Raw genomic sequence first — 23,719 nt, forward strand, 5'->3', positions numbered from 1 at the left:
GGGAACATATAATTGCTAGCAACACCATAAGTTATATTTGTCACAAATAAGAAATTGTTGTCGTCATTGCCCACTGGAGATATTGGCCACCAGCCACTTATAATAGAAGATGCATACTAGATGTATCTTGATATAGCAGAACCAAGGATGGTTTGCAGAACAACCATCGGGAAGTTACTAACTTTTAGGGGTTGAGTCATATATATAAACAATAAAAATTAAACAACTTACCGAGATTTATTTTAATTAATTAGTATTCTAATTACTAGTTTTAACATAATTGTTAATAAATGCACCTGGAATACTGTAGGAAAATCTTTTGGCTATATCATAGGTGAGTTTGAGCTCCTGAACCAAGTAAACCTTATCTCATCCTCTAAAAAAAAAAGTTGACAAGACGCGCGTACTTCCTAATTATGCCAAACAACTCATGCCCCGCACGCTGTTTTTTTTTTTTTGCCGCTGAGTAATTAAATTGTCTACTTACAAATCCTCTGCAGTTTGAACGCGTTGCTATACTCACAGCCCCTATATCTCTCCCTTTTTTTAAAAAAGAAAAACACAGCAGGCATAATCAGCTAAGATGCAGGACAGTCTCCAGCCGATATACATGCAGCCGCTGTCATCTTTTGTTCTCTTCTCCCTCGGCTTTGTCTCACGAGAGTCCACCCTACCATCTCTCTCTGATCTATATGTGTTTCTGTTCTTCGCATCGGGAGGAAAAAAAATATAGAGGTCTCACCGAAAAAAAGGCTCATCCACACACTGCCCTGCAATAATTTTGCAGAAGCGACCAAGCTGCACTTGCGCTCGCGGACAAGGCAACCCATCAAACGAATCGGAGAAATCTTTGCGAGCTTGTGGTCGACATGCCTCCTCCCGTTTCCCCTAATACTCCCCGGAGATTGCACACTTCTCCTCGCAACTAACAATACCTCGCACCTAGTCACCACCGCACCAACCGCGCGCGACCGGCCCCCCGTCAGTCGAAAGCTGAGCCTGAGCGAGCAACTGATGCCGCTAGCTATAGCTGCTGCCTGCAGCACGCAGCGCCCGTAACCTAACGTATCATTTACTTCCATTGCACTGCACATCCTGTGAGTTCGTTGTCTGAGTGAGAGCTGGACGTGCTGCACCGAGCTCCTGGCCGAGATGCTTGCCGTGTCGCCGGCGATGTGCCCCGACATTGAGGACCGCGCCGCGGTGGCCGGCGATGCTGGCATGGAGGTCGTCGGGATGTCGTCGGACGACATGGATCAGTTCGACTTCTCCGTCGATGACATAGACTTCGGGGACTTCTTCCTGAGGCTGGAGGACGGTGATGTGCTCCCGGACCTCGAGGTCGACCCGGCCGAGATCTTCACCGACTTCGAGGCAATCGCGACGAGTGGAGGCGAAGGTGTGCAGGACCAGGAGGTGCCCACCGTCGAGCTCTTGGCGCCTGCGGACGACGTCGGTGTGCTGGATCCGTGCGGCGATGTCGTCGTCGGGGAGGAGAACGCGGCGTTTGCCGGGGCTGGAGAGGAGAAGGGAGGGTGTAACCAGGACGATGATGCGGGGGAAGCGAATGTCGACGATGGAGCCGCGGCGGTTGAGGCCAAGTCTTCGTCGCCGTCATCGACGACGTCGTCGTCGCAGGAGGCTGAGAGCCGGCACAAGTCATCCAGCAAGAGCTCCCATGGGAAGAAGAAAGCGAAGGTGCAACCCTCAAGGGGCATGCACACAATTTAGCTCCACCTGTGGCATTACAAGCCGTTGCTCATGCTCATGCTGCATGGTTCTGCAGGTGGACTGGACGCCTGAGCTTCACCGGAGGTTCGTGCAGGCGGTGGAGCAGCTCGGCATCGACAAGGCCGTGCCGTCGAGGATACTTGAGATCATGGGGATCGACTCTCTCACCCGGCACAACATAGCCAGCCATCTTCAGGTGCGTGCATGGTGGAATCTCCTGTCTCACACTCTCACTTTACGTGGGGAAATATTTTTTATTTCCTAATTGTACCGTCCTTCGTTGGACTATAAAATACTTCAAACCAAACATTTATTTAAATCATGGCTATGCACGACGTTGGTTCCAGTTTTCAAATTCTAATCGTGTTATTTTTTTATAATATGAGTATTATTCTTACAGCAAGACGCGTGTGTATATATTATATATATGAAACCTTATTCCTACTAGCTTCATTTTGTAGGTTACCTGGTTTCTCAGTGTAGATCGATGATAAATGAACTATCTAATAATTTTATTTGAGCTCCGATAAAGATATGTAGGTTTGGCCCGTTGGTTTGTTATTTACTTTAGTTTCTATGTAGATTTCTTTTTGTTCCATGTAAAAGTAGATATATGATGTAGATCCCAGGTTTTAATTCATATATTTTCTAAAAGAAACTACAAACTTAATTGGGGGAAAAACTCCCAGTGATAACTTCATACAATACGGAAATTGGTATTATTGGCTTAAAAACTAACGTTACGTCATCAGATAAAGAATGCCTTTTTTAAAAAAAATGGACAGCAATCCATCTATGTAAGGTTTTACCCTTAGTTAATTGTAGAACTTCAATTCCCAGCTAGATAAGCTGCAGATTTCAGTCTCCAAATCTTTTTGAATTTTAAAGTTTGACTTTGAGAATAATTTTAGGTACAATTTTTATTTATGTTCTTAACAACCATGAAAGGACAACCAGGGAAACATAAGTGATAAGAAAACCTCTAATAACAAGTTGTAGGATTTAAAATCATCTTTGGAAAACATTTTTGCCATAACTCAATATATGTGGTAAACTGAGTACTATCAAACGAACATATGTACACGAAGAACTTCAACTCACACGGCATGTCCTGCAGTAGAACAAAAATTTGAACCTGGAGCACATGGATATCATAAATTACAAAAATCCAAAGTTGAGACACTGTTACAGAGCGTGACAGTGAAGATTTTCATCACTCTGTCCAGTGTCCACCCTTTCTCGCTTCCCACAGTACCGGTCATCTGCTGATCATCTATGAGCTGTAAGTTCACGGATTGAACTGTAAGTTTGTAGCCTATTGTTTGGACTTTCAGTTCTGTGTAGTACTCTAGTGGGACCTGTTTTCACCGCATAAAGTGTGATATATTTTGGTCCACATAACAGTACATATGGTATTTGCTTTCTACACCCAGCAGAAGAACCATATTACTCCCTCCGTCCTTAAATATAAGTATTTCTGACTATGAATCTGGACAACTGTTGTTGTCCAGATTCATAGCTAAAAGTTGTTATATTTTGGGATGGATGTAGTATTTATAATAATAAGATGTGTTACATGTTATTTATTTCGCAATGGAGGGAGTAAGTCAGAATTGTGACTTCTATTTACAAGACATCTTCAAATTGTTCAAACGAATATAGTATAGACCTTGTTATTTTGGGATCGTCCTGGCCCACTAATTGACTTATCACTTCATGTAAATTATTTGCAGAAGTACCGGTCACACAGAAAACACATGATTGCGAGAGAGGCGGAGGCAGCGAGTTGGACCCAACGGCGGCAGATTTACGCCGCCGGTGGAGGTGCTGTTGCGAAGAGGCCGGAGTCCAACGCGTGGACCGTGCCAACCATTGGCTTCCCTCCTCCTCCGCCACCACCACCATCACCGGCTCCGATTCAACATTTTGCTCGCCCGTTGCATGTTTGGGGCCACCCGACGATGGACCCGTCCCGAGTTCCAGTGTGGCCACCGCGGCACCTCGTTCCCCGTGGCCCGGCGCCACCATGGGTTCCACCGCCGCCGCCGTCGGACCCTGCTTTCTGGCACCACCCTTACATGAGGGTAAGTATGTGTATATACACTATAATGATATTGTCAAGTGCAATGCTTAGATACCAGAGAGCATATACGTTAGTTTTCAATTGGTTCTTAGGATGTATATTTGTTTGATGTTTCTGTAGGGGCCAGCACATGTGCCAACTCAAGGGACACCTTGCATGGCGATGCCCATGCCAGCTGCGGTAAGATATTATGTAATTACTTACATGGAAATGTCACCTCTGCTTGACATATAGTTTCAGTTAGGTGACATTTCATCACTATAGCTAGTCTGCAGAATTTTGATGGGCTGGATGGTATCTCATGTTTCAGAGATTTCCTGCTCCACCGGTGCCAGGAGTTGTCCCGTGTCCAATGTATAGGCCATTGACTCCACCAGCACTGGCGAGCAAGAATCAGCAGGACGCACAGCTTCAACTCCAGGTTCAACCAGTAAGTATATATCAAACATTTGTAACTATAACTTCATCAGAAGGAACATAAATATTGAAGATCCATACTGGCAATGTTTAGCTGAAACTATCATATCTCTAACCATATAACTTCATCACAAGGAAGATTCAGAAGTTTCTTCATGAATTAAATTGCTTCATTTTCATTGTTTTAATTTTTTTTCCCAGTCAAGCGAGAGCATCGACGCAGCTATCGGTGATGTTTTATCGAAACCGTGGTTGCCTTTGCCTCTTGGACTGAAGCCACCTTCAGTGGACAGTGTGATGGGCGAGCTGCAGAGGCAAGGCGTAGCAAACGTTCCTCCAGCGTGTGGATGATATTTGCATGATAGATTGATGGTTCCGTTACTGACTGATTGCTTATCTGGTCAGTTCACCAAAAAATGGGAAAATTCGCCGACATGTCCTTTTATTTTTCTTTTGGCCTAGCGTTTCTTGGACATCTCGTTTAATTTTTAACTTGTGCAGAGTTCGAAAGACATCTTTGTTTCGACTCCGGGAGAAATTAACCTGCGTATTGTAAATGTAAAATGTATTGGCCGTGAGTTCTCAGCAGCTAAGAATAAATTAAATAATGGTCCTCCGAGTAGGGTTTACTTGATTTTGCGTGTTGGTGTTGGTTCAAACGCTCTAATATCTAAATTCCGCATTGTACTATTTTCACAAAGGAAAGTAGCCCCCGCAATTGCACAGGCTTCTTATTTATGCTATCCCTCTCTCTTTAGGAATAATTGAACAAAAACCTAACATCCCTCTCTCTTCTTCATTCCTTCCATCTTCTAATTTTCTAGATAACAAATTGATTATGTAAAAAATAATTAGATAACTAAATAATTATTTTTAACAACATATTCTATATATCATTATTGGCCATGTGTTTTGATATATTAGAAATACTAATATGCATAGGTAAATTAGACTTACATTTTCAAGTTATATACGATTGATTAAATATATATCATTATTTTTATAATTTTATAATTTCTTAAATGACACATAAAAGTCAGAAAATGTTGACCCAATTAATGTGACATATTTCTCTTCAGTGTTGAATTAAAGTGGATATGATTTTTTAAATGTTAAATATCTAAAGATACAAGCGGATCAAATATTAGTATTATGATTCGATGTTATATTTGTTCAATTGTTTGACATAAAATTTTTCCTTTTCTAAAAGCTTGAAAATAGGTGAAAAAAGAAAAAGAATTAGGCTCAACCACTCATATCACAAAATATAAAGCTCAACCATTCAAGTACTCCCTCCATCCCAAAATATAAGGCTCAACCACTCATATCACAAAGACCAAGAAAACATTTAATCACCTTCTTGGTTGGATCACCTTGATCCATGCAAGCAATGTGATTGGGAGTTTGATAGTATAGGATTTAAAAGAAATCAATTCCATTGGACCAAGAGGTGCTAGTTAATTTTTGCATGCGTGCACGCCTTATATTATGAGACATGAGAAAAAAGTGGTTGTGCCTTATATTTTGGGATGGAGAGAGTACTTGCCAAGAGGCCGAGGTGGGCCTAGGGATAAGGAGATGTTTTTTTTTCTAATAAATCTAATGGTTACAAATAATGGGTCCACCAAATTTAATAAAAATCAATGGCTAGATATTGTGTGTCCTTTTAAGAATTTCTCTAATTTATTAGAGTGCCATGTGGCGGCTTAGGAGCATTTATAAGATGCTACATGGCGGTTTATGAGCATTTGTAGGAAGTTTAATGGATTTTTAGTATATAATAGATGGTGCATCAGATCACGCTCGTATAACTAATGTACCCCTCATTACAATCTGTGGTTTGTCAGCATGCAGGGATCAATTTCAGGAATACCTAGACCGTATACCGTACTTGCCCCATGATCAATGGCTAGTACACGGATCCGCGACATTGTTTTCATATTCATACAACATACACAACATATAAATGGAAAAAAAATGGTTCTCATAAGTTAATGGTGCAAGAGTCATACATAATAGTTGGGCCGATCGCTAAATAACAGAGTTTAGATGCAGCGGAAAAGATAAACATGCATGTATGTCCATCTATCAAACCAAATAGGCAACCGAGTAGAAATCACCTTAGAAAGAACCATCCTCAAAAACTTCGGTACCCGGTACAAAGTAATTGTCACTAGGCACCTCACACCCTGCATCTAACTTAAAAAAACAACAAGAGATGTGTAATACATTAGGTATTGGCAAGCTCTACTCAAACCTTTGGAATTCTACGACTATTACAAGTCGAGATCAAAGATGACCAAATTTGTGGCTTATTTTTAGCATAAAACGAATTTTGTTTCACAATAGTAAATAATAATATTAGATTGCAATGAAAATTTTAAATCAGAGAGTGAACCATATAATATCATAAATATCATCATAGTATCATCCTTGTGCCCTCCATGGCAGCAAGTAAACAATTTACTCTTAGCCAACACCCGGCAAAGTCATCACCAATATTCACCATACCTGTTTCACAAAAACGTTTTAATAAATCATCAATATTGTACTTGTATCATTTCATCAAGTCGCTCAGGACCATGAGCACGGCTAGTCGATTTGTTTTAGACTCTGCAAAGTTTGTGCACCTTTATCCACATGATATGAATACTCTTGTTTGTTTCGTGCTCGCGAAGTACTACCACACTCTACATATTGAATGTGGTCTAGAGGTCATAACGGAACTGTTATATCATTAAGCGTGGCCTTGCATCAGTGACGGCAAGTGAAAATCTACACTAGACATATGACCTAGAGCCGTTAGGTTGCGAGCCCACGCCTTAAACCTAACGCCGTGGCGGCAACCCATCCGTATCCCCCAGAGGTACTTAACCATTATATTGGATAAACTTAAATGCCCATATCATATCCCGACACATGGGTAGCTCCTCTGAGTTAAAGTTAACACAACATAATTAGGAAAAAAATCCAAATACCCCCCCCCCCAAACTTTGGATGAAAGTCCATCTATCACCCTAAACATTAAAACCGGACTTCTAACCCCCTGAACTTTGTAAAATCGTTCATATAAATCAATTGTAGAGTTTGGTTCATCTCAATCTTGCACTGGTCATGCGGTCCATTATGGCCCATCGTGGAGAAAATATCTCCTGTACTCTCATCTCTCTAATTTTTTGTTATCATGTCCCCAAATTCTACATACATTTAAGTGTTTCTCCAATTTTTTTCTTGCATTTTTTCATTTTGTTCTTCTTTCGGCAAAATCATCTCAGGTTACCGCACAAATACCACGGTAACTGCCTCAAACCACACGGTAACCGCACGAAAACCGGAATACCACGGTTTTTTGAATTCAAATTTTCAAAACCGAGATTTGTGTGGTTTTCACGGTCACTGCGTGGTTACCACGATAACCGACTTACCACAGGGGTCAGTAACCACCCCGAAACGGTAAGGGGAACCCTGGGCCAGTAGCAGGTGGGATCCAGGGTGCTTGGGCCCACTTATCAGAGGGAGGTAGGGAGAGGAGGAGAGGTGAGGAACTTTTTGCAGGGATTTTAGGAGAGACTGAGTGTTTGACGAATTTTTTTCAGAATAGCTACATTTCTCAGAAGCTTATGCAAAAATACTGGAAGTTAGTTTGGTCGTGAACTCCATTTCGGGAGTTTCTAGGATTTGTCCCACGTACAGTTTATTTTCGAAAATTTAGACATGTTTATTGTTTTTGTTTATATTAAATGTTCATTAATTTACAAGTTAAATTAATTGTGGGAAATAAAATTTCCTAAATATAAGGCATGGCTGGATTTAATTTTTATTAAATTCTCCATGATTAATTATACTCTCTGGAATTTTCTCGGATTTTTCAGAGCTCAACTCCTAATTTTAATAATACAAAGAACATTTCAGTAATTAGTTAATCGATAAACTAATCATTAAATGATCTATCTGTAATTTTGTAAAGTGCTTTGCTTGTTTAAAAATCCTTAAATTATAAGTTGAATTATTATAATTGATCTTAAAAGCCTAAAAGAAAAGACCAAAGATTAGTTTAATAAATCTCAATATAAAATGGGCTAGATAAAATTTTGGTAAATACTTCTATAGTTCCTATATTTTTCTGGGATTTATTTGAGCCAAGGAAGTATTTTTAATAAATGGCACAGCATTTCATGAATTATTTAAATAAGAAAAAGTTTTAAAACCATTCTCTAGGCCGTGGGCCATTTTCAGCCCACAAAGCTCCTCTCGGGTCGCCGGCCATGCCAGCCCGCTGCCCATCCTTTTCCTTTTCTCAAAGAAAGTCTACTCTAGTTCCTCCTGCTCTTTTCTTTCTTTGTGTCTTTCTCAGCAGCTCAGACAGAAAGTCTAGTTTTCCTACCTCGTACTGTTCATCTTCAACCTCAGGACAGCCTAACTGAGACCAAATTGGCTCGGTTTTTCTCCTTCAAATCCGGCCTTTTCTCTTGTGTATTCCTAAAATTAGTTGAGGGGAAATATTTCCCTTATCTCCCTCTTTCGTTTCCCCAAGAACTTTGGAACCCAATTCCTTGTAACTCCCACCGTCCCATAATATAAGGGATTTTGAGTTTTTGCTTGCACTGTTTGACTACTCGTCTTATTCAAAAAATTTGTGCAAATATAAAAAACGAAAAGTTATGCTTAAAGTACTTTGGATAATAAAGCAAGTCACACAAAAAAAAATAATACTTAATTTTTTGTGAATAAGACGAGTGATCAAAGAGTGCAAACAAAAACTCAAAATCTCTTATATTATGGGACGGAGGAAGTATTTTATCCGAATGAAACTCGTTTAGAGTTCATCTCTCCAACTAAAACATCGGATTTTCCGGCTCAAATCCACTCGTTTGGAGCCCAATATCTCGCATCCGAGCCTATAAATAGCATCCCCTAGTTGCCTCTACCGTTCCCCTCAAGTCCCGAGCCTTGCCGTCGCTTGTAGAGCCGTTACCGCGCAAACCCTAGCTCTGCCGCCGCCGTAGCCGCTTCAGCTACCTCGCGCCATCGCCGTGGTGGTCGCCGCCGGTCGCCGTCGCTACCATCGGGTTCGCGAGGAGGACCTCGTCCACCCCTCCATTGCTGACAAAGCCCACCGAAGCACCGCCGACGCCATCAAGCCGAGACCGCCGCCTTTGGAAGCTCGTCGCCGGCCGTCTCCCATCGTCGTTCGTCGTCGTGTCGCCCACCGGTGAGTTCCTCTCGTCGTTCTCATCTGTCACGCCTAGAAATTCCCAAATAGAATTCCAAGCAGAATATGCATTAAAATTCCCGTCCAGGACCGGCCGGGGTACACAATCGACAAAGTTGACATACAGATCCACGTCTTACAAACATTATAAAAGTCTTACATAAATGTAGCGGAAAACTTAAAGGATAACTAGAGCTAAGCCATGACTTGGACTGCAGCGGGAACACCACTCCACAAGCATCCTCGACGGCACGGACGAAGCCTACTCCTCGGAGAAACCACCATCTGACGCATACTCGAATTCTGGGGTTTGGGGAAAATAGAGCAAGGCTGAGTACTACCCACTGTACTCAGCAAGTCATACCAGAATGGGGGTATGATGCAGGGAATTATCAAGGGATAGCTATATTGGTTCGTTTGCATAAAGCGAGCATTTATAAATAGAAGTTGAAAGCAGTAAAACAGTTGTAATAATTAAACAATATTAGCCATCCACTGTCCAACGCTAAACCACGTTGCAACAGGCCCAACCATCCACCTATATTATTCAATTCCATTAGACTAATCTAGAGTGAGTCTAATCACAGTGAATCTGGTTGACCGCCCATAACCGCGGGCACGGCTATTCGAATAGCTTTACTCTGATCAGAGATGTACAACTGTACCCACAAGACACAGCCCCACGACACGTTTCCGTGCGCTGATATGCCACCACGACATACCGGAAAGAGGCCGTGACAGGACCCTTCGCATAACCCCCTCTAACCAAGCACACCACACCTCAGGTTTCACCCCCACTCCTCGCAAGGCAGCGGGCAGTCCCCTCTCGTGCCTAGGTGAATCCGGAAGCAGCATAGGCCGTCGCAGGGCCCATCCAAACTCCATCACGCCCACCCTTGCCTGGATGCGTCGGCTAGAGGAAAGCTACACTACAATCCCAGCCGTTGCCCACGCTGGCTTGTGGTAAGTACGAGGAATTCTTCCAGGGTTTCCCGCGAACCGGTCCTTAATTGCTATGGGTGCGACCATCAAAACCATGCACCCACGGCCCACCATTTACTATATTTTAATTAACCAACACCGGAGCGGTGAGCATTAACCAACATCATAACTAGAATCTGATTAATGTAGTCCCTCATTGTGTGCTAGTTGAACTAAGCAAAGCTAAGAATTCCCTAGTCCAATCTCTAGTCATGTTACATCCCAAGTTAACAAAGGAACATGGTACAAGATGGCATGGCTATGACAGTAGGTAAACATCCCATAGTAATATTATAAAACAATACAGAATTTGAAGGGAAATAATAGAGCATTTGCAATATAGGATCAACATGTTCAAGTGACAAGCATGACTTGCCTTGCTCTGCAGCTGGAGGAACTTCGGCGACTATTTCAAGGTATACCGGAGCATCGGAAGAACCAGAATCTAAGCGACAAACAAAGCAAACAATACAAACAGGCTATAAGACTGCTGAAACAGAGAACAAAACCATTTTTAATGGATTCTACACATTTTTCTTGATTTACTGAGACTTGAATGGGCTTAAACGGAGCTCGGATGAATTAGTTATGAATTTTACAAGATTCACTGTGTTTTTACTATAAACGGAAAAATCCTTAATTGAATTATTGCGCAATAAATGAATCCTGAGGAGAGAGAGGGGGCGGCGCCGACATGCGGGCCCCACATGGCGGTGGCACGGGTGGCGGTCCGCGGTGGACCGAGTCCACGGACCGGGGAAAGGACGGCGCACCACGTGGCGCTGACGTGGCGCCGACGCGGCAGCCACGTGGGCGGCCGAACGAACGGCCCCGATCTACCTGGGTAGATCGGACGGCGGGGGGGGCTCACCGCCGGCACACACGGGCACGGCTCAAGCCGGTCCGGAGGCGCACGGCGGCGTGAGACGGCGACCGGCGGCGACCGACCGGCGGCGGAGAGCGGCGGCGCGGGCGGCTAAGCAGCGACTAGGCAGCGGCTAGGCGGCGGCTAACCAGCGGCTAAGCGGCAGCGCAGCGGCTAGCGGTGCGGGGGAGAGAGAGGGAGGGGAAGGGGAGGCCTTACCGACGGCGACCGACGACGGCGAGCAACGGAGGGCAGCGGCGACGGCGGGACGATCTCCGGAATCACCTAAGAAATCAAAAGGGAGGGATTAGAGGGAGAGAGGCAAAAGGGAGAGGGCGAGGGCGCCGGTCGAAGGCGGCGGCCATGGCGATGCTCACCGGCGCACGGCGCGGAGTGAATTCCGACGGCGGATTTCGGCGGGCAAGGGGTGGACGGGACGGCCTGCACAACGGCGAACGCGACGGTGTCGACGGCGCAGCTTGGCACGGCGGCTAGTGGCGACCGGAGCGGCGGCGGCGGCGACGGCGGATAGCGGCGGCGCGGCGCTAGGGCGTTAGAGGGCACGGGAGAGCTCGGCCAGATGGGGAAAAAGAGAGAGGGGGAGAGGGGGTGGCGGTGGAGCTTAAATAGGGGAAGGGGAGCTCGGACGTGGCCGGTAGAGGCGGGAATCGCTGGCCGACATGGGGAGTGGGGGAGGAGAGAGAGGCGGGATTCGAAATTCGAAATTCGAAATTCGAATCCCGGCCATATCGGGCGCGGGCGCGAGGGGCAGAGAGGGGGAAGTGGGTGCGGGGAACGCGGGCGCGAGGGCGACGTGGGCGACGTGGCCCGGGAGGCGCGGGAGCGGGGCGCGGCGGCGGTTGCGGGCGTGGCGGCACGGCTGGAGGAAGGGGACGGGCCCGACAGGTGGGCCCCACCTGTCGGCGACCCCAGGGGAGAGGAGTCGGGCGGCCCGCTCGGCACAGCTCAGCTGGGCCTCGGCCTTCGGCCGGCCCAGCGGGAAGAGGAGGGGGAAAGGAGAATGGGCCGGCGGCCCATTCGAAGGAAAAAGAGAAAAAAAAAGAAAGAAAAAGGAAAATGGATTTTCCAGGGATTAAATATTGCTTGTGCTCAATTTTAATTGGTTAAAATTATTTCTAGAGCTCTGAAAATTCCACTAAAAATCTTGTTAGCGTATTCCAGAAAAATCCCACATGCCAAATCCGATTATTATTTGCATTAATTTATTAGGGTTTTTTCTTGCTTTTACACCGGTATTTTCTCTGGTGGATTATAAATTCAATTTAGGCTTGGGAAAGAACTTCAGGGTGTGACATCATCGTAGTAGTGCCCTCGGTTTGCGCTGTCATGCTCTAGTTCGTCGGTGGCCAAAGGAGCCCGAGCCGCCGGTGATGATGTCATCGATGATGTTATAAGGCCCTTTGTCCCTTTTAAAATAAATAAGGAGAAGACGTTTGGCTTATACCCCAGTTGAGCTGTCTGTGGGAGTGGAGCTGGAGCGTCGCTAGATTTTATTTTCCACTGCAGTTTTCTTCGTTGTGAGGACTAAGTGCCTCTTCAATAAGTATTATTCCCTTTAGTTATTGTGATGGATTTGTATATTAATTTGTCAGTTTGTGTACCTCAGCTGATTCCTGGACGAGGATTTTATGCACAAATAAGTTCAGAAATTACTTGTGAATTTCCAAACGTGATATCACCCCATCAGTATCACACAAAACGTGTCACCCGACTCGCAATGTAGATCGCGACTCCCTCCCTCTCTCAATCAGATCGAGCTCGCCCCTCCCAGACGCGCGCCTCGCGCTCGCCCTGCATCGCAGCCACCACCGCCGCTGATCCGGTCTCCACACCGTGCCGCCGCCCCTCGCCTCTCCACCGCGCCGGTCTCCTCTGCGAGCGCCGCCCACGATTCACCACCGTCGCTCACACGTATCTCTCCCTCCCACTCCCGCAGCACTGTTTTCGCGCATGACGCCTCCTGGTCGGAATCCTCTCTCCCCCTCGCACACGGCGAACCCTAGAACTTTGCCCCTTCGCCCCACGCCCCCGCCGATTCTCCTCGGACCGTGAAACTCCCCATCCATTCCGCCATCCCACCCCGTGGCCCCTTCACTCTCTCTCATAGCCCTAATCCCTTGTCCTGCTCGAGTCCATCCCGCCGCCAGTTCGCCGTCGCACGACGCGTCACCCGGATCGGCGTCGCCGTCCCCGCCAACGATCTCGCTCCCCCGTGTCACTGTCGCCGCCGACGATTCCCTTTCGCCAGGTCATTGCCGCCGCCAATGATCTGATTTCCCAGATCTTCGTCGACGCCGCCTATAATACCGCTTCTCTGTGTTTCTGTCGTCCGTCTCCGGTCGGCCGCGGCTGTCACACCAGCACTGGAAGGCGCAAACCCTACCGTCCCGGCAAAGCATCACAGCCATCATCCAGAGTTCAAGGTTCCAACAACAACTACCAGGCCACTAGGTCATGTTTCTCCTCAGCTCTCATCACATTTATATGTTTTCTTATCCAATTCCATACAAAAAATTTTACTAAGGCTGAACCTTTAATTTTGGTACGGATGATGTGAATTTTGAAGAGTGAGTGTTCAGTTATTAGCTCTCCATCGAGGATTGAGTGTTCTGATAGATGAAGCTGTGGTTTTAGTCTTTAGCTCTCTATTTTGTGGGTTTAGGGTTCTAACAAGTGGAATTTCTCTCCGGTTGCCACAGAGCATGCAAGCCTAGATGACTACATGGAGAACTGGTTTGGACTGGATCAATACTAATGGGCGTGCAACAACTACTGCGATAGCACGGGCAAAGGTTAATTAAGCTTGCCTTGCGTTCTTTACTGATTGGTTTATACATCTGTTTAGGTTTTAAGATTACAATTTTGATTTTGCAAATGTTTCAGTAGTTTTACTCGATGCCCTATAACCCAATCCTGTATTCGATCCAATTTAGTAATTTACGCAATTGAGTTTAGAATAGTTTCACAAATCAATTCGGAGTCAAACTATCAATTGTTTCACTACAAGAAATATGATCTTCTGTGACGAATTCTTTGTAACATCGGAGCTATTCGTCATTAGCACATTCCATTTTATGACCATTAGTATGAGATGTACTGAAAAAAAAAGGTGTTCGTCATTAATACCAACTAGAAATTGTCATAAAGTATTTGAATGGGACATTGTGACGAATATTAATTTGTCATAAGCGGCAAAAAGCAAACGTCACAAATTTATATAATGCATTTCTAGTAAAATATATTAAAAGGTGAAGCAATTTAATCAAGTGAATTAATAAGGAAACTAAAATTTTCCTTTAAAAAATCATCTCTAGAAATATTTTTGTAATATTCTACATGTTCTAAATTATCCTCTGAAATTTTCCGTGAATTTTTCAAGCTCAATAACTAATTTTAATGCCACAAGTTCATTTAACCTATTAAAATAAATGGAAAACAGATTAAAATCACTCTCTCTCCTTGGGCCTTTTTCGGCCCAAGTGTTACTTTCTCCCTCCTCAGCCCACAGCCTCTCTCTCCCTCCTCGGGCCAGCATCTCCTTCCCCTCCTCACTCTTTGGGCCGGCGGCCCAACTCTTTTGCTCCTACCTCGCTGAGAAGTCCATTTTATGTCCCTCCTCTCAAATCAAATAAATTTTCGGGTAATAAATAATTTCAAATGAAAAAAATTCTCAACAACAAATTTGTATAACTTATCAAGATCTACAACTTTTGTTTTGGTCATTTTACTATATGACTTTGTTTTAATAATTTGAATTTGAATTTCAAATTATGACAACTTCAAACAACATTTTTAAATACTAAATGATTTCAACTGAAAAGGTCATCAACAACAAAGTTGTATAACTCATCAATATCTACAACTTTCATTTTGGTCATTTTGCTACATGACTTTTTTTCAATAATTTGAATTTGAATTTCAAATTATGACAACTTCAAACAACATTTTCAAATACTAAATGTTTTCAACTGAAAAAGTCATCCACAACAAATTTGTATAACATATCAATATCTATAACTTTTATTTTGGTCATTTCTTCATCCGACAAAGTGATAGTAGCATTGTTTACAAAATTTGCATATCTCTCCTATAGTTTATAAACTTTATAAGAGATATGTACATTTTGTGAACAATGTTACAAATCACTCTGTCGGATGAAGAAATGACCCAAATAAAAGTTATAGATCTTGATTAGTTATACTACTTTGTTATTGATGACTTTTTCAGTTGAAATCATTTAATACTTGTAAATATTTTTTGAAGCTGTCATAATTTGAAATTCAAATTCAAACTGTTCAAATAAAGTAATATAGAAAAATGACCAAAACAAAATTTGTAGATCTTTGTAAGTTATACAACTTTGTTATTGACAAATTTCTCATTTGAAATCATTTGAAAAATTATTTGGATTTCTCATATTTTAAAATTCAAATTTTATATAGTTCAATCAAACTCGGATAGAGAATTGACCAAAAGAAAATTGGTAGATCTCAATGAGTTATACAACTTTGTTTTTGATAACTTTTTCACATGAGTTCATTTAGTATGAAAAAATTTGTTTTGAAGTTTTAATATTTTGAAATTAATTTTTTTCCCTCCTCCTCCCTTCAAATCGAAAGTCAGTAACGTCTCTAACCGTACGAATTTTCTCCTTTTTTCTGAAGAAAAACCACATATATCCCCACCCAAACCCTAACCTAGCCATTCACCACCTCCTCCCCACTGCGCCCCACCCACACCGCCGTCATCCCTAGGGCAGCCGCCGCAGGCCCACCGTCATCAGCCCTCCCCCGGTGTGCTCGCTATGGGCCATGGCGGCCACGTTCTTCTGGCGCTCTACCACCTCAACCTCTGGCCGCTGGTGGATGACCGGGAGGTTGAGCAAGGTATTTGTCTTCAGTCCTTGTCTCCACAATTTCTAGACATCCACGTTAAATTTGGAGTGAGTAGCACCTTTTTCAACTCTTGAAATAACTAAACCAAAACGCATCTTTTTTATCAATCAACTTTTTCATTGGTTCATAAGTTCTGAAGTTGGATATAACTAAACCAAAAATGCATTTTGTATCAGTTAACTTTTTCATAGGTTGGCCAAAATTGGCTTTCCTGGATTTCCGCGATCGTAGGGAGCTCCTCATCCAAAATAATTCTAAATGGCAGGGCGGGTAATAGCTTCCTCCATGGGCGGGGTCTACGACAAGGTGATCCCCTCTCCCCGATGTTGTTCATTCTAGCGATTGATCCACTCCAACAACTACTCGCAGCAGCTCAGGAAGAAGGCCTCTTGAAACCAATTCATAAGAGGACGGCCCGCTTCAACATGGCCTTATATGCAGATGATGCAGTAATTTTCACTAGGCCAGATAAACAGGAATTGTAGACAGTACAGAGCATTCTCTAGTTCTTTTGTCAAGCCACATGGATGATAACGAACTTAGCCAAAAGTGAGATCTTTGCCATTAGATGTGAAAACTTGGACCTACAGGACATCTTATCCCCCTTCCCAGCGCAGCAAAAATCCTTCCCTTGCACCTACCTGGGCCTTCCACTACACATCAGGAAATTGAAAAAATTGGATGTCCAACCTCTAATTGACAGGTTCTCGGCCAGACTTCCGAAATGGAAGGGGAAACTTTTGAACAAATCAGGCCGTACTGTCCTTGTCAAATCAACTCTTTCTACGCTGCCAACATACCATCTTACGGTCTCCCCGCTTAAAAAATGGGCGGAAAAAAAGATGGACAAAATCCGTAGAAGCTTCCTATGGACAGGATCTGAGCAAGCTCATGGGGGACATTGCTTAGTTAACTGGAAGAAGGTATGCAGACCAAAAGACCTAGGTGGGCTAGGTGTGACAAACCTTGAAATCTTTGGTCGCTCGCTTCGCCTTTGATGGCTCTGGCAGGAATGGATAGATGAAGATAAACCATGGAAGGGCTCAAATCTACCATGTGACGAGACCGATAAGCAACTCTGCAGGGCCTCAATGATCATATCCTTAGGGAACGGAGGAAAAGCCAAATTCTGGCATGACAGGTGGCTACAGGGATCCTCACCAAAGGAATTAACACCTTCCCTCTACCAGTTGGTAACTAGAAAAAACAGAACAGTAGCACAGGAGTTACAAGATAACATATGGCTTAGACCTATGAGGAGGATGAACTCGACTACCCAAGTAAGAGAGTTCATTCTCCTTTGGGGTTAATCCAACAAGTCCACCTGGATGAAAGCGCAACAGACTCCATCACCTGGAAATGGACGCCGAATGGGGCATACTCAGCTAGCTCGGCATACAGAATCCAATTCCTAGGTAGCATACAGGACAACAGAGCAAATTTCTTCTGGAAGGCAAAGACAGAAAACAAATGTAGGTTTTTCGCTTGGCTTATGGTACATAAAAAAATCGTAACCTCTGACAAACTCCAGCTAAGGGGATGGGATAACAGCCCGATATGCTCCCTATGCGGCATTGAACTCGAGACGGCTAGGCACCTTATCATGGAATGTGCTTTCGCAAAGCAAATTTGGAGCTCAATTTGGTCCAAGCTGGGCTTACAGGTGCCGACCACAAGCCTCTTCAATGGAGATATCTTGGCATGGTGGGATTCTTGCAGGAAAAAAATTGTCAAAGAGTAAAGGCGAATTTACACGACATGGGGAATTTGGTGTTGGCAACTTTTTTGACAAGTCGACAAGCACGATCGCAACACCTAAATGCCTTGCGGTGATATGGAGTCGCCAACCACCTCGATCTAGCCAAAGGGCCAAATCAAGATGGGTTTTACAAAAAGAAAAGCTAAACCGGCTAGCGTAGCCGATTTAGAGATCAAAATCAACCTCTAGGCCGATTTAGATCGATATGAGGATAACTACCCGTCTCGTGGGCAAAACGGAAGGTTTTCAGGACAAACCTACAAAGAGGTGTCGCACTCTCGCAGCGGCGGCGGACGGTTTACGGCGCAAACCGACAAAGATGGACTAAAACTAGGGTAAAATAGAAAACATAGTAAAAGAACGATTCAAGTAGATTGTATTCGGGGGTTTTACAATGAACCGGCCTTGTCCCTTAAATAGGGGTTGGTCTTGCCCTCTATAGGCCCTTCTCCATGTCCAACTCGGGATAGAAACTAAAGGAAACACGAAACATGCCTTCCCGAGCAAGGAAACCCGAGACCCGACGAAAACAGAGTCGGACTCGGACCCTGACGGTCTGACCGCCCACATACCTGCGGTCAGACCGGCCCTACCAACCAGTCAGACCGCCCACATACCTGTGGTCTAACCGGCTCTAGTGAAGGAAACCCGGCACTTTCCAAACTTTGGCAATTTTTCCCTATTTCGTCCATAGGTGCCAAATTTGAGTGTAAACACATGCCCCCCTGCCTTTTTGGTGAACAGACGTGAACATAAAAGCATAGAACATGTTATCTCAGGGCGATAATCCAATTACCGGCCATAGGACTTCCTAAGCATCTTACCAAATGCTCGGGAAGTATTTCTTCAAGCTATCTCCCATTAATTGCTCTCTAAAAACACTGTCTTGAAGTGTCTTCATCTCCTTCAAAGTCTTCAAACGCTTGTCGATGGCGTCTTCAAAATTGCTTCCCATCAAGGTCTTGTAATCTTCAACTGACAAGGCGTCTTGCTTGAAATACCGAAGAGAGCTAAGATTTACCTCAACTGGCAAAACGGCAATTTCAACAATGTTTTATTACTCGACTCGGCTTATCAATTAGCCTGAGTGTAGTAAAGAGAAGAACTCAACAACTTAATATCATAAGATTCGACAAAACTTCTCACTTCTTTGAACATAAAAGAAGCTCCTTCAACGTTTGAGGAATACCGAATCTATGAACAATATGCTTCAAAATAAAGTCAATTACTTCCGTACAAGTAATATTCTCGAGCAGCACGGCTTTGGTCCACTTAGTGAAGTAATCCATTGCAACTAGCACGAACCAATGCCCTTTTGATGACGAAGAATAAATTTGACCAATGAAATCCAAAGCCCAACCCCGGAACGGCCATAGTTTAAGGATAGGATTCAACACAGCGGTAGGCGCTAATTGAACATTGCCGATCCGTTAACAAGCTTCACTCCCTCTATATCATTTGAAACAATCATCAATTATTTTCGGCCAATGAAACTCCACTCTCCTAAGCAACCAATTTATCTTACGGGCCGATTGCTGAATTTCACGAATCCCTTCATGTACTACTCTCCTAGCAACTTTAGATTGATCATTATCTAAGTAATACTCCATCTATCTTTCGGCGATATAATATTTGAGCACTTGCCGCCGAATCTTCTGATCAACCTTAAGTGTAGGATCTTTCAAATATCTAATCAAAGGAATTCTCCAAGCTATTTCTAACTCATGGGCACAAATGTCCGAACACAATTAATTCGGCTTTTTAATCAATTGTAATGTGCCCCCCAGCTCTCTGCCCGAGATCGGTCAAACCGGCCACGCAATGCCGGTCAGACCGCCCCTGGTCTATGACTTTGCCAATTTCGTCCAAACTTTTGAAATCAAGCATCAGCTTTTAGTATATAAATTTTTCTTCACATAATAGCCAGATGCTTGGTGTATCAAATTATTGAACCAAAACTCCTTCTCTCTACACATATGAAAAATCATAATACCCAACTAATATGTCTAGATAAATACTAATTCAATTGGCTTTTGAAACAATAATCATCATGGCATCACAACACTTAGCCAATTGAAGTATGATCAATAATGAATCACCAAAATGATATGTGTCGCATGCATAGATTTCAATAAACTAAAAATGTAAGTAATCGGCTTGAGCATGTATGCAAAATATTAACAATGCCAATGTTCCTAAAGAAAACCACTCTAGAGCAAATCATCACATTGACCATTGACATTAGCCGAATTACTAGTAAGCAAAACTTTCATGGTGCAATAAATATGAAATCTATATCTTATATGGTGATCCATAAAAACACATATGATTTGGCTTTAAATAAATATCAAAGAGTCATGAGCCAAATCATACTTCAAACAAATTATATGCCAACCTACCAATTCTACTACCTAGAACTGGCATTTGCAACATGTATGTATAATATCAATTTGATAAGCAAAAACACACATGTGCTAGATAGCAAGCAATGTTCTAATAACATGGCATAGGCATATAATATAATGGTAAACACAATAAACTCATACCTTGCCTTAGCATCCAACAAACGGCAGCTCAAAGATGTGATGTTGTATCCATCGCCGTTCATCTTCTCTTGGTTCCCTCATGAGCATATTAATGTCTTGCCCCCCAAGCAAAATTGGATTTCTAGATTGCACGATTTCAAAGACAAGAAGGATACCGCACTAACACCCATAGCATCATTTGAAGGAGACTTATCTCTAATGATCGATGATTCTTCTCTCATCAAATTGGATTTATCTCTACTATGGGAAATCACCAGTCTCTTAACTTTTACCTCTTTGGATCTCCACACTTGCCTAGGTGCTTTTCGAGGCTCTAAATTATTACATGTTTTGTTCTCCACATCTTCGGCCTCCTTTTCCTTTTGACCTATGGCCCGAAGACATTGTAGCCTCCTCTTTTGAGAGCGAGATAAGCCGGAAGGTATCCACTTCGGCTGTGGTTGTTTTCCAGAAGCTAAACAATGACTCTTCATATTTTTGGTCGAAGTGGAAGCTCCTATGTTGCTCTCAATCTTTCCACTCTTCTACAATACCCCCAGTCAGACCGGCCTCTAGGCCCGGTCAGACCGGCCACAAGCCGTTGGTCAGACCGGCCAGTAAGGTCGGTCAGACCGGCCGTAGACTGGCGGTTAGACCGGCCAGCTGTCTCGGTTAGACCCCCAATGTTGGCAGTCACGGCGTCGGCTTCGATCTCCTTTGCCTGCGTGGTTTCCACCGTATCTCCAGTAGGTACATGAACATCTTGAGACTCCTCTTTGGCAGCAACGACCTCCAGAGCTTTGGCTTCTTTTCTCACCCACACCTTCTTCACCTTTTTCACCTTAGATCTACCGGACCGATTCTTTTGTGGGAAACGGTCTTGTCTTGAGTCAGATGAATGATTTGGCACTATCCTAGGTGATTCCTTCCACTCCTGATAATGCGGCATAGGTGGTTGAGGCATCCAGGGCATATAATACATAAAAGGATAACCATATAGTGACATTGGATATGGATACCATGGCATCACAACCGGAGGTTTGTATGGAGTTGGTATAGTTGATGGCTCCGATTGCTTTGATATTTGACCAAATCTCTTCCTACGAGATGATCTTGGTCCTTTTTGAATTACTAGTTTGATTATCAAATCGTTGACCCGCTAATCCTTTCTCGTACTTAGCCATAAGCATCTCAAAAGTGAGCTTCGGCTTTTTGGTCATTTGGAAACTAGATGACTCATCCTTTGCAACTTTATGATCTTCGGCCTTCGCATTTTTGATGCTATTTTTGGGCCGAGGATCTCCAATAATAACACTTTTCCCTTTCTTTTTGTCAACATCAATAGAACTAACAGGGAGAGGATCACTAACAATTCCGGTCTTAGGCATAGATGTAACCGAAATAGTTTCACAAGTGACCGATGAATCATCAACCGGTCTTCTCTCCATCAAGCTTGCATCTTTGAAATAACCATGAAACTCATGCTCCATTTGTGACCATGTAAAAATTGAATTAGGAGCAAGTAACCTATACCATGTAGATGCAAAGTTTGACAAAGAAAAAGGAAACAACTTTAACTTAAGCAAATCATTACTACCGACCTTACCACATTGTTCAATAAATTGGCCGATATCTCCATTGTTGTTCTAGCATCCTCACCTGTGAATTTCGTGAAGTTGGGCACTTCAAATCCTTGCGGGTATGGGACCGAATCTACGTGTTCAGGATACGACCTTTGATATGTATGCATATCCACTTTGGATTCTATCTCAATACTATCCCGCAAGACATTATCATTATCTTTTCCAACATCCACATGACCGATTTGTGATTCGGTCTTAGGTGCCAATGCTATTTCACTTTCGCTTGTGATATAATCCGAACCGTCACTTAGTTCGGCTATATTTTCAATGATGTCATTGTCTAAACTAGCAACACAATCCAAACCACTACTTGATTCGACTATTCCATCATCGTTTAAACTAATAACACAATCCGAACCGTCGCTTGGTTCGGCCATAATGGTTGTTGCATCATTATCCAAGCTAACAAGACAATCCAAACTAACATTTGGTTCGGCTATAATTGTTATGGCATCATTGCACAAATTATTAACACAATCCGAACCATCGCTTGGTTTGGCTATACATGATATTGCACTTTCATCTAAACTAGCATTTAAACTATTGTTATCCACTCGGCTTTCCTAAGCCAGAGCTTCATGCAACACATAATCAACATCAAGAAATATTTGGCCATTTAATTTCTCTTTAATAGAATCAAGCAATCCATCATATGCAATGTTGGCCAAATCTTTGTCAGTTATTCTCAAACTAAAACATCGGCTTTTAATATCTCTAAACCTTTCAATATAATCAGCAATAGATTCATTGTATTTATGCCTAACCGATGTTAAATCAGACAACTTAACCTCAGTTTCATTAGTGTGAAAATAATCATGAAATTTTTGTTCTAATTGAGCCCAAGTACCAATAGAATATGCCGGTAAAGAAGTAAACCATATCAAAGCAGTACCGGACACAGATAAAGAAAACAAGCGCAACTTACATGTATCCATACTACTAGCCCTACCACATTGCGCTAAAAATTGATCTACATGCTCATATGTAGTCCTACTATCCTCACCACTAAACTTGGTAAATTCAGGAATTTTATAATTAGGAGGATATGGGACAGCGTCTTAAAAATCAGGATACGGCTTTTGGTTTTCCTTAGCACGATCCTTCGCTTCAACCCCAAATGTAGCCTTGATAATGGCACTAATCAACTCCTCCATATTTTTAGGCCTATGTTGATTTGGCGGTGGATTAGGTGGCCTAATAGGTTGTGTTTGTGGCGCAATATAATTATATTGGCCTTGTCTAGTATCGGGAGAATATCTTCTATTAGAATCATTGTAAGCATTAGGGATATGTGGAGTAGTATGACTAACAGTATTAACAGGTGATGAATAATAATTAAAATCAGTACTGCTAGTCGTGGTATGAAAACCTGGAGAAACTCCTAGGGAACCGGTCTGACCGGCCCATGGGCCGGTCTTACCGGTAGTCAGTGGTGCGGTCAGACCGGCCACAGGAGGCGCGATCTGGCCAGGATAGGGCACGGTCTGACCGGCTATGGTAGGCATGGTCTGACCGGCGTAGTACACGGTCTGACCGGCCATGGTGGGCACGGTCTGACCAGCATAGGATGCGGTTAGACCGGTGCCA

The 23,719-nt window shown here is 43.3% G+C and overlaps 1 protein-coding gene across 1 annotated transcript; it reads left to right on the forward strand.

The window, feature by feature from the left end:
• The first annotated feature begins 921 nt into the window (after positions 1-921).
• LOC4340977 (probable transcription factor GLK1) lies at positions 922-4,863 on the forward strand. Its single transcript, NM_001402804.1, has 6 exons — positions 922-1,698; positions 1,787-1,927; positions 3,465-3,815; positions 3,935-3,994; positions 4,125-4,244; positions 4,433-4,863. The coding sequence occupies exons 1-6, from the start codon at positions 1,153-1,155 to the stop codon at positions 4,580-4,582; spliced, it is 1,368 nt and encodes a 455-aa protein (NP_001389733.1). The 5' UTR covers positions 922-1,152; the 3' UTR covers positions 4,583-4,863.
• The last annotated feature ends 18,856 nt before the right edge of the window (positions 4,864-23,719 follow it).

This window comes from Oryza sativa, chromosome 6, assembly GCF_034140825.1.
Source record: "Oryza sativa Japonica Group chromosome 6, ASM3414082v1".
In the NCBI taxonomy this organism is placed as follows: Eukaryota; Viridiplantae; Streptophyta; class Magnoliopsida; order Poales; family Poaceae; genus Oryza; species Oryza sativa.